Source organism: Manis pentadactyla, chromosome 4, assembly GCF_030020395.1.
Source record: "Manis pentadactyla isolate mManPen7 chromosome 4, mManPen7.hap1, whole genome shotgun sequence".
NCBI classification, from domain to species: domain Eukaryota; kingdom Metazoa; phylum Chordata; class Mammalia; order Pholidota; family Manidae; genus Manis; species Manis pentadactyla.
Window position 1 is genome coordinate 126719673 of NC_080022.1, and position 12448 is coordinate 126732120.

The 12448-nt window shown below is 40.5% G+C and overlaps 1 protein-coding gene across 18 annotated transcripts in view; it reads right to left on the reverse strand.

Annotated features, from left to right (window-relative positions):
- The window catches only part of DNAH9 (dynein axonemal heavy chain 9), a 352680-nt gene that overhangs the window by 129858 nt on the left and 210374 nt on the right, over window positions 1–12448 (reverse strand). For all 18 annotated transcript variants that reach the window (XR_008997155.1, XM_057500838.1, XM_057500837.1 and 15 more), the window contains 3 exons: window positions 5143–5285; window positions 4610–4771; window positions 4177–4410 (listed from right to left, as the gene is read on the reverse strand). Coding sequence is in view for 17 of the 18 variants with exons in the window: in XM_057500838.1 (XP_057356821.1) it covers window positions 4177–4410; window positions 4610–4771; window positions 5143–5285 (539 nt within the window). In the remaining variant the exon portion in view is untranslated. The remainder of the gene's footprint in view (window positions 1–4176; window positions 4411–4609; window positions 4772–5142; window positions 5286–12448) is intronic.

A 12448-nucleotide genomic window follows, 5' to 3' on the forward strand; every position in this document is an offset into this window, starting at 1 on the left:
CTAACAACCAGTCTTCTCTTTCAGAGGTCACCTAACAACCAGGCTTCTCCGTAAGAGCTCACATAATAAACAGGCTTCTCCTTATTAGAGATCACTGAACAACCAGTCTTCTCTTTATGAGGTCACCTACTAACCATTCTTCTCTGTCACAGATCATGTAATTATCAAGGTTGTATGTAAGAGCTGTCTTAACAACCATGTTTCTCTGTCAGAGATAACTTGATAACCAGGCTTCTCTGTCAGAGGTCACCTAACAGGCTTATTCTCATTACAGATCACATCACAACCAGGTTTCTCCTTATGAGAGTTCACCTGACAACCAGGCTTCTCTGAGAAAGAACATCTAACAACCGAGCTCCTCCTTATTAGAGATCACCGAACAACAAGCTCCTCCGTCACAAGTCACCTAACAACCAGGCTTCTCTTTCATAGGTCACCTATCAACCAGGTTCTCTGTAAGAGCTCGCCTAACAAACAGGCTTCTCCTTATAAGATCACCCAACAACCAGTGTCCTTTTTATGAGGTCACATAACAACCAGGCTTCTCTGAAAGAGCTCACATAATAAACAGGCTTCTCCTTACTGGAGATCACTTAACAACCAGTCTTCTCTTTACACGGTCACCTACCAACCAGTCTTTTCTGTCACAGATATCCTAATAATCAAGGTTGCATGTAAGAGCTGTCTTAATATCCAGGCTTCTCTATCAGAGGTTAACTGACAACAAGGTTTCTCCATCAGAGGTCACCTTAAAACCATGCTTCTCTCTGTCAGAGATCACCTAACAACCAAGGTTCTCTGTCAGTGGTCATGTAACAAAGAGGTTTCTCTGTCAGATGTCACTTAACAACAAGATTTCTCTGTCAGAGGTCATCTAACAAAAAGATGTCCACTTATTAGAGATCACCTAACAATCAGTCTTCCCTTTAAGAGGTGTCCTAACAACCATGCTTCTCTATCAGAGAAAACCTGATAACTAGGCTTCTGTAAGAGCTCGCCTAACAAACAGGCTTCTCCTTATTAGATCACCCAACAATGAGTCTTCTCTTTATAAGGTCACATAACAACCAGGATTCTCTGTTAGAGCTCTGTAAGAAACAGGTTTCTCTGTCAGACATCACCTAAGAAGACTTCTCTGTCAGTGGTCATCTAAGAACAAGCCTTCCACTGATTACAAATCACCTAATAGTCAGTCTTCCCTATAAGAGGTGACCAACCAACCATGCTTCTCTGTCAGAAATAAACTGATATCCAGGCTTCTCTGTCAGTTGTCACCTAACAATCAGTCTTCTCTGTCAGAGGTCACCTACCAGGCTTATCCTCATTAAAGATCACATCACAACCAGGTTTCTCCTTTTCAGAGATCACCTGACACCTAGATTTCTCTGTCAGAGAATATCTAACAACCCAGCTCCTCCTGACTGGACATCACCGAATAACCAGGGTTCTCTTTATGAGGTCCCCTACCAACCATTCTTCACTCTCAGAGATTACGTAACAACCAAGCTTCTCTGTCCGAAGTCATCTAATAACCAGGCTTCTCTGTAATAGCTCACCTAACAAACAGGCTTCTCCTTGTTAGATCACCCAACAACCAGACTTCTCTTTATGAGGTCTCATAACAACCAGGCTTCTCTGTAAGAGGTCATGTAATAAACAGGCTTCTCCATCTTAGAGATTACTTAACAACCAGTGTTCTCTTTGTGAAGTCACCTTCCAACCAGTCTTCTCTGTCAGACATAACCTAATAATCAAGCTTGTATGTCAGAGCTGTCTTAACAACCTGGCCTCTCTGTCAGAGGTTACCTGACAACCAGGCTTCTCCATCAGAGGTCACCAAAAACCAGGTTCCCTGTCAGAGATCACCTAACAACTAGGCTTCTCCTTATTAGAGTATACCGAACAAGCAGGCTTCTCCGTTTGAAATCACCTAATAAGAGGCTTTTGTTAGCGATCACCTAACCACCAGGTTTCTCCATTTCAGAGATCACCTAACAACCCGACTTCTCCTTATTAGAGGTCACCTAACAACCAGTCTTCCCTGTTAGAGATCACCTAACAACCAGGCTTTTCTGTTAGAGAGCACATAATAACCAATCTTCTCCTTACTAGAGATCCCTAAAAACACAAGAACAGACATTATGCTTTCTTCACTGTCTGTCCTAAGGCCAAAGGGCTGCATAAAGGAGAACTGTGTGCACTGCTCTGTGAAGTGTAGGAGTACCTTTCCCATTACTTGCTCCCTAGCAAGTGTGCTCTACACAGACTGATCAGCAATTCGCAAAGGATGAGTGAGTAGGAGGCAGACAGGAGCTGGCGGGGGTGAAGAATGTTCTGAGGGCCCTGTATGTTGGGGAAGACAGAAAGAGGAAGAGGTGGGAGGTATGGGAAAAAATCTGGTAGGACTTCATTCTGGATTCTACCTTATGCTACTCTCTAGAAGTTCAGAGATGGAAAGAAATGAAAAGTAAATGGAAGAGAAGATGCTTCCTTTCCACAACAAACATGTATAACAGGCAAACTGCTACTACCTGGACTGGGACCTATGTACCTCAACCTGTCCTGCGCTGTTCTGAGAAGGGGTTTTAGATATGACACAAATGGGAAGAGAGTAGTGTCTTAGATCATTGTTACATGCCATTTGTTGACAAACATCGAGTTTGAACAGATCTCACTGTGCCTGCAAGGAAATAAAGAAAACAGGAGGTATTTATACAAATACAGAACAAGGAAAGGAATAGCAGTATAAAAGAGGAAGAATAACATAGCTCTGGAAATGACTCATTAACCAGATCTACAAAAAACATGAAGAAAGCTGCTTGGCATCAACTGTAGAATGGTTTCTGTGATACCATTGCAGAAACACAGGCTGAAATAAAAAAGCAATAGGATGTGTTGGAAAGGGAAAAGGGGCAAGATGAGGAAGGGCTGATAGAATGGTAAAAATGTAATGGCATCATTAAAGTTGTCACTGAAAGCAGGAGAAGCAGTAGCAATATTACACACTATTAAATTAGTATTACTGAGGCTAAACTTGGAAAGCTCTCCTGGAATGTAGAGAACAAGGCCAAAGGGATGAAAACAATGAGTGAGAACATAATAGATACGGGGCACAGGGAACCCATCTAGAAGATCATTGCTCTGGGAGGAGAGGCCAGACCAGATGAACAATCCCAGATAATAGAAGAAGACTTACCCAAGCAGAAAAAATCTCTATGTATAGACTGCAAGAGCTCACTGCATCCCACAAAATGAATGAACTCATTTGGAAATAGTACATCTATGAACCAAGAAACTGAAGTGGGTAGAAAGGAGAAGTCAGAATAAGGAAGTTCAGTACAGAGTTATTCCAAAAGCAACATTCTGAGAAAATGACAGTAAGTGAAAGGCTTAGACATTGGCAAGACCATGTGATGTCCAAGAATTAAATTGATCAAAATCTTAGTTTCACTGTGCAGAAAGGTATGAAAGTTCACCATCTTAATGAGAGGCTGCTGCTGCTGCTGGTAAACAGAGCACAAAATGGGGCCTTCAAGGGACCAGTGATATTTGATGGGCATAAGCAGGGGCAGAGAGGATGCTAGAATTGTCCCCAGTTCTCAAGGGAAGAATGAAAATTGACTAGAATAAACTCATCCCTTTGGAAGAGTTAGTAGAAAAATATAACAAGGTCAGGATGACAGGGGCCTACTTTTGATAGACAGCCACTTAGGAACAGATGAGGAGGTGCATAAGATCAGACAGGATTTGTTTAAGAAATTAGGTTCCAGTGGCTCTTTGATAGACCATATAGTAAGACACAAGAAACAACAACAAAAAATTGCTATCACTCTGCAACCATTTCTCCCAACCAGTCATCTTTTTTGGTTTTGAAGATGGAAGGGAAGTGGGTGGAGAGGAAAAGGAAGCAGCAGAACGGGAGGAAATGGTGAAGAGGGAGAAAGGTGCTTCAGGGGATCGGGATTCTCGTGTCAGTGAAAGACAGCAGGGCAGACCACAGTCGAGGGCACACCCAGCTGCTGGGGGAGCTCAGCTGTAACTTTTGGTCCTGTTTCTCTGGAAGACCATGAATGATGTTGGGACCTTGGTTGTGATCCCTCCAGTTGTCTGGAAATGGGCAGCCCCCACTTCCCCTCGGCCCTCTGCAGGCAGCAGAGATTGACCGCTAAGGCTCACCTGGGCAGACGTGCTGTGGAGCTTCAGCAGCCCATTCTCCAGCCGCTCCATCTTGGACTTGAGCTCTTTCCCTTTGCTGTGCAGCAAGCTCTGGTAGAGTCTGATGAACTCCAGAAATGATTTGGGAGTAGTGTAGTTGTAGCGCTGCTCGTTGCTCAGGTAAGACTGGGACATTTGGTTGACACTTGTGTGGACAAAAGCCATGAACTTGCTGATTGACTGCTTGACCTTGGGCTGAAATCAAAGCAGGAAATAAAGGGATGGTCTGGCTGTGAAGACTGGAGCTGACGGCCTACCATGCTTGATAGTGTGGAAAAACTGAGCTCCAGCAACTCTGTCCAAGCCTGAGCTTGACCCCTGAAACTCTGAACACATAATTCCTTGTGCCCTGAGGTGGAGAGGATCTTGAGGAATGCCTCCTTTTCCCTCTCACCTCAATGCTCTCTGTGCTCTGCAAGAAGCGGAGGCTGACAGACTCCAGTGCCTGCTGAGGCCACTCATGGAACCAGTCGATGGCTGTGCAGTTCACAATGGCTGGGAACTTCCTGCTGCGGACCCTCAGCTTGTTCCCCACAGGGGAGAAACAGAGAGTCACCTGAGAAGTCAGAAGGGTGGGGAGAACCGAGAAGCTTTTCGAGAAGCATCCGTAGACAGACTGCCATCAGGCTTTTTATTTCCCAGGAAGTTGGGAAGCAAACTCAACAGCGAAAAAACATCTATAATTGCTAGTCAGTCTTGTTAACAAAAAATTAACAATACTGAGACTGTGTGAGGCAAGAGGGAGGCCACTGCACAGGAAACAGATCAGAAGGGCACCCCTGCCTAGGTGCTCAGGCTGGAAGGCCACTGCACCCTTGCTGCCCACCCCCAGCACAGTCAGTGAGGACAGCTGTGTCCAAAATGACAGCAGAGGCTTCCACAACCCATCACTGGCCCTGCCTACCCTGGACAGTAAACCCTCTGTACCTTCAGCTGTCGTTGGACCCGACCAATAAAGAACTTCCAGCAGTTCTCTCTGCTGTCAATCAGACCTTGGCTCTTGACTTCATTCCCCACATGGTTTATGATGTTCTCGACTTCATCATCAGAGTAGAGATCTGGGATCTCTCCTGGGAAGAAATGGAACACAGGTGGGCAGCTTTGGCATCTCCCCACATGGTACAATTGGACAAGAGAGGTTATCCAACCTTGGAAGACATGGCCTTTGATTTTTAGGCCACTCTTGCTGGTGAAACTGAATGGACACCATATGGACTCCAAACCCAGGGCTGGGGAATGATACATAAAAGATTGGAAAGATTTAACTATAAAATAGTAAAACCATAAAAATGATAGAAAAAATGAGGGGAATACTTTCATAAACTCTGAGTGAGGAAAGGCTTTCTAACTATAAATCAAAATTGGTATGCTTTAAAAGACAGATACATTTGATACATATAAATTGATAAATTGTATGAAAAATATAAAGTTTATGTAAAAAATGACATAGACAAGGTATAACAATAGCAATAACAAAACCGAAAGAACCAATGAAGAAAATGCATGTTTTACAAAGAAGACATGCAAATGGACAACAGGTGCAGGAAACGGTGCTCGGCATCTCTAATCATCAGAGAAATGCAAATCAAACCACAATGAGGTAGCATCTCACACCAGTCAGGATGGCTGTCATCAAACAGACAAGAGCATATGAAGAAAGGGGGACCTTTTTACACTGTCAGTGGGAATGCAAAGGGTACAGCCACTATGGAAACCAGTATGGAAGCTCCTCAAGAAATTAAAATAGAACCACTAAGTGATTCAGCAATCCCATTTCTGGGTATATATCCAAAGGAAATAAAACCACAGCTCAGAGATTTCTGTATTCCCATGCTTCCTGAAGCATCATTATTCATGATAACCAAGGTGTGGAAACAATGTAAGTGTTCATCAGCAGATGAATGGATCAAGAAAATTATATATATACATATATGTGTAAAAAATATACATATACACATCCATATATGAAAAATACATGAACATTATTTAAAAGAAGGAAATCCTGTCATCTTCAGTAACAGGAATGAACCAGGAAGGCATTATGCTAAGTGAAGTAAGCCACACAGGGAAAGACAAATACTGCATGGCATCAGTTATATGTGGAATCTAAAAAAAAAATCAAACTCATAGAAACAGAGAGTGGAAAGTGTTTGCCAGGGCCTGGAGGGGTGGAGTGGGAAATAGGGAGAGGTTGGTGAGAGGATACTAACTTTTCAGTTGTAAGATGAATAAAGTCTAAGGATCTAATGTATAACATGGTGACTATAGTTGATAGATAACACTACACTAACTTTGCTGAGAGAGTAGAACTTAGATGTTCTCATTCAAAAACGTTAAAAAAAGAAAGTATATGTATAACTTACATTGCAGTTAGATGGCTGATCTCCTTAAAATTTAAAGAAACTCTACAAATAAAGAAGATCGATACTTCAAAAGTGAGATATGGTAAAGGAAATGAAAGTGGAGTTCACAGTACAGGACATACAAATGCCCCTTAAACATGTGAACAAATGTTTTACCTTACTTGTAACAACAGATATGTACACTGAAGCTATGTTTACTTATTGTTTTGTTTGTGCAAATCAGATTGGCCAGCATATGAACACTCAACCCTATAAATGAACTTTAAAACTATGCCTAATTATTATTTTTTATAAGATTGGCAAGATTCACAAAGTTAGATAAAATCTTGTATTAATAATGCAGCATGAGAAGAAAAAAAGTTTTTAAATCTTAATTAAATATATAAAAATAGGATGACCAAGTAGGGTTTATCCTGGAAATGCAATTATGGTTAAATATTAGAAAAATTCTACGAAAATAATTCATTACATTAATAAGATTAAAGAGGTTAAACAATATGACTGTTAAAAAAGACGTACAAAATTTCTAAAAACTATTAGTAAACTTGGAATAAATGAAATTACTCTTAACCTTGTGAAAATTAATTAGGGGAAACCTCACTGTCATGGAGCTTGGAGGCCTGCAGGGGGAGCTCTCACACCAACCACTCCTTGTCAGTTGCAGACACAGAAGAGGTAGACCTGCAGGGCTATTCTGATTTAGATACGCTTTCTATCCCAGCAGGAGTAAGGACGATGTCCTCCTATCCTGTAACAGCCAATAGCCCAGCCAATGACAGACCATTACAACTCAGCCAATGGGAAGCCACTACACTAACGACTCGCAGTTCCATAGACTTTTTGTTTGTAACAGCCCCTCTCAACTCCCTGCTTTTCTCTATGAAAGAGCATTCCTCTCCTTTGTTCTCTGAACGAGCCTATGGTTTTGCTGTGCGAGCCTTGTCCCAAATTGCAATTCTCTGCTATTCCCGAATAAACCCATTTCTGCTAATAAAATAACTTACATACTTTTATTTTTTAGGTTAACACTTGAAAATAGATATCTATTGCAGATCCAGAGCAAACATCATTCCTAACTGTGAAATACTGAACTATTCTCTTTCAAATCTAGAAAAAGACAATTATGATTGCTAGCATGTTTTCTATTCAACGTTATATGGGAGTTCCTAGACTATGCAAAAAGATCAAGAAAAGGAAAATGTATAAGGATACTTAAGGAAATAATAAAACTTTTTTGCTCAAAATCTAATTTTCTACATAGAAAAACTAAAAATATAAACAAGCAATCAGAACTCATAAGCATGTCCAACAACAAGCTTGCTGGATGCAAAATCAGGATCGGAAATAAAATGGCATGGCTGTACTCAAGGAAGAAAAGGTTACTTAAAAAGCTATTTAGAATACCAGCAAAAACCATTGTGAATACCTTGTAAGGCAGATGGTTGTACATGGAAAGAGAGGCCAGATCTTGATACAAAAACTAAAACATACTATTGAAGGGCATAAATAAAACCCTAAATAAATGGAAAGAAAGATTGTGCTCATGGGTGGATGACTTAGTATTACCAGTATCGTAAAAATGTAATTCCAATAAAAAATAAAATGGGTTTCTTTTCAATCCTGACAAGCATATTCTAAAATTTATATGGAAGAGCAAAGGGCAAAGAATGGGCATGACTTTCTGAAGAAGAATCAAAAGGAGGGATTTGCCCTACCAGAAATCAGGTTTCTTTATGAGCTATGATGATTGAAACAGAGTGAAATTGATACCGGGATGAATGGAACAATGAAAGCAACTCCTAGGAACAGACCCAGACACAAATATGAAATTGATACTAAAAATCAGTGTGCAAACAGGGATGGATTAACCAATAAGTGATGTTAAGACAATTAAGTATCACCATTAAAAAATAAAATTAGAACATTATACAAAAATAAATACCAGGTGGGTGAAAGTCATATATAAGAAAAGTGATACAATAATGATTTAAAAATAACGAGATAATTTTTATGATGTTGGATAAGACAAAATTTGTGAAACAGCACAAATAGCAGAAAGCATAAAAAAGACAAATTTTACAACGTTTAAACTAAATCAGCATGACAAAAAAAGTCATATACAGACTCAAAAAGATATTTACAACCCATATAATGAACAAAGGGTTAGTATCCAGAATATATAAAGAACTCTTATAAATCTATAGGAGAAAGACAAAGAACATGAGAGCAAAAGGGCAAATTTAGAAAAAGGCAACTCACAGAAGAGGAATAGCCAATAAAACTTGAAAAGATGCTTGATGTCACAAGAAAAAAAGGGAAAGGAAAACAATGAGATTTCATTTCATGCTAGCTGGCAAAAATTAGTATGTCACATAAATCCAGTGTTGAAGAAGTTAGGTGCAAACAGGTATTCATGCAGTATTGGCCAGACAGTTCATTTACAGCGAGTATACTCTGGTGAGCAATTTGGCATTTTTTAGTAAAGTTGAAATGCACATATCAGACAAGTCAGTCCTTTGGGGCACCTACTGTAAAGAAACTCTTGAACATGCACACAGAAGATTCTATTTTGCAACATTGTATGTGATTGCATGGGAGTTTGTTTTGCTGCTTTCTGAATGTCCAAGATATGTTATAAAGAAATACGGAAAACATAAAGGGAAGAAAGTAAATTGTGAGTGTTGAGAATGTAAAAACCATAAGGGAGAGGCAGCAATGAAAGAAGAAAGCAGACAGGGCAGAACTGTGAATCAGGAACCAAGAGGTGGGTTCCTGGTGCAGATGGAAGGACTGGCCTTGGAAAGGAAGCATGGTAATATTGGTGGAAAAGAGATGTTCACAAGGAAATAGAGATGGACGGTGAGGTATACAGGTATTCGCAAGGCTGAAACTAAATGACCTGTTTTCTCAATGTGAGAGAGGAGGTTGAGGGAGGTAAGAATTAAGGGAAGAGCTGGTGAAATGTTGACAACACTAGGCAGGATGTAAAGGTGAATGTGGCTCATTCCAGGGCAGTCTGTGGGCATCAGAAAAGCTCTCATTTCCAGGACAAAGCATTTGGTAGGTATGGAGGCCATCAGGAGCTGAAGTCATATACATGCTCCCCTTTAAAGTTCTCCACACCCGCATGCCTCTTCCCTCTTCCATAATCAACACAGAAACGTTAACTCCGTGGAAATGGCAGAGATGGAAGAAGCCACCGAGGCCACCCTACTCATGCCACTTCCTTAGGGATTTGGGTGACATCCTCAAAGATGGGAGGCTTGCCAGATGGTTTGGGACTAATCAGACTGATGGGAATTATGACTCCGTCGGGGAGGCTGCAGCACTTCCTTGAACTGCTATACCTGGAGGAAACTTACACCAATTTCCAACAAGTTTCTGGTCTTCCTAGTCTGACAGCACTAATCTAGTAGCTGGGAGTTTAGTAAGACCTTTACACTGATTAGGCTTAATCATTTACAAGGTCAAATGAACAAATGAATTCTCATGAAAATGATCACTTATTTTCTTCCCTTAATTAGACAAACTTGATTTAATTTCCATTTGTTGAGATATTTCATAGCATGCATATAAAATGCCCTTGGCTATAATTTGTCAAAATCAAGATCTTACTAATGGAATAATCCATTTCAGTCTTATCTGATAAAAATAGGAGTCAGAGAAAACTGTTAGGGAAATGAAATGGTATTTAGCATGTGTTGGGAGTTGAGTTCAGGGAAGTTTTTAAAAGGGAAACATTCAAATGGAGTTGGCGTGAGCCATACTCCTCCAGCATCAGGGGCTGGCCATGGCCTATATCCCTCTCTCCTTTACCTCTCTGATAGTCTGCATTTCTTGTCTGTTAACACGCTAGAGCCCTTCAGTAAGGACTTGGATTCCCTTCAGTTTCAGAACATTTGTAATCATAGACTCTGTGTTCTTCACCTATTATTTGAAATATGTAGGACTTCTGTCCTTTTGGTATTTTTATGTATAACCTGCTGGGTACTGGGCGGCAAACTATAGTCTACAGGCTAAGTCTGGCTTGCCACCTCTATTTGCATGGCCTGCAAGCTAGGAATAAATGGTTTTTAGAATTCTAATGGTTGAAAAAAATTAAAATAATAATATTTAATGATATGTGAAAATTATAGGACATTCAAATTTTATTGACCATAAATAAAGTTTTATTGCTTACAGCCACACTCATCCACTTAGGGATTGTCTATGGCTATTTTCCCAATGCAATGACAGAGCTGAGTAGTTGTGACAGAGACTGCATGGTCTGAAAGTTGCCAATATTAGCTTTCTGACCCTTTATAGAAAAAGTTTGCTGACTTTGGTTTATGTGATACCCTTACCGCCAGGATGTTGAAAGCACCCAGGCCATTTAGAGCCTTTTTCCAGGCCCTTAGGATAATGCTGTTTGTCAGAAGATTCCAAGAACTCTTAAGAAGACTGCCAGATGGCATTGAGCACCTCTGAATTGGGAGGAAAGTCTGCATTTCAGGTTTGTCCCTCCAGTTTCTCCTGACAGTGTTCCTGTCACTTATGCATGATGTAGGTAGTCATGCTGAAAACAGGAGACTGAATTGCCAGAGGGGATTTTCTGATGTGAAGAAGAGAAGTGAAAACAAATATTTGAAAAGCACCCTCCAGAGACCTAAAGTTGGAAGACATTGTTTCTGCCTCCAAGTGCTTGCAGGCGCCGTGCGATCATTAACATGTCCAAATATCTCACAAGTCACAGTAAGCATCATCTACTCTGTGTAAGTCTGGGGGTCTCAGAGGTAATAACTGCTTTTGGGGGAGGAGATCCTGATGGCTTAAGATGCTTCAGTTCGTTGGAGCTTGGCAATAAAAAGGACTGTGAGCCAGTTAGCTTCACACTGGCTTCAGGGCTTTGGCCTCATATAGACCCACTGTTTTCCAAAATATTTCTCAGGTCTCAAGGGAGAAAAAGCAAGGGGCTGTGGTGGCTATCACAGTCCTACTGCCCTCTTTTCTTTTTAAAAAATTAAGTATCATCGATATCCAATCTTATGTTGGTTTTAAGTATACAATGGTTTACAGTGGTTCAACAGTTACCCACATGATTAAATCGTCACCCCCACTAGAGCAGTTACTATCTGTCAACATAGGAAGATGTTACAGAATCATTGGCTATATTCTCCATGCTGTACTACCACCCCTGTGAGCAACTTATATGATGATTGAGAATTTCTGTACCCTTTTCTCTGCCCCTTTGTCTACATACCTGGCAACCTCACCACATGTCCAATGGTGATATGTAATATATAAGATGGCACATCATTCTCATGATATGAACCCAGTTTCGTTCAATGAATACCTCCTGAATATTGATTATGGGCCAAGAAATACATTAATTGCTGACAATATAAATGATGAAAATAAGTATCTATAGAGGGTTATAGTTCTATCAGTATGGCTTTATTTTCTAAACTGGATGGTATGTACTTAATCCTTTTTATTTTGTATCTCCAGATTGTTTAATAACAAATAATTAACAAACAGCAGACAACACAGTCTTTGCCTCCCATAAATGTATGGTGTTGTTTCAATACAATGGTGGTGTGTGCAGCAGTGGAGTGCTGTGGAAATATGGAGGGATGTTCCTCATGCCAGGGGTGACAGGTGGTTGGGGAAGATTTCCTAGAGAGGTGACACCCCATATACGTCTTACAACATGGGTAGAAGTTAATCCAGACAAGGGAGAAGGGCATGCAGTTCAAAAAGAACAGCGTGATTAAGTAAGGATGTCAGGAAACAGCATAGAGAATTATCTCAAGGAGTTAGGAATTACAAGATCATACAGAGGTCAAAGACAATTTATTTTTCTGTACAAAAGGGGCTTGGATATTCCCCTG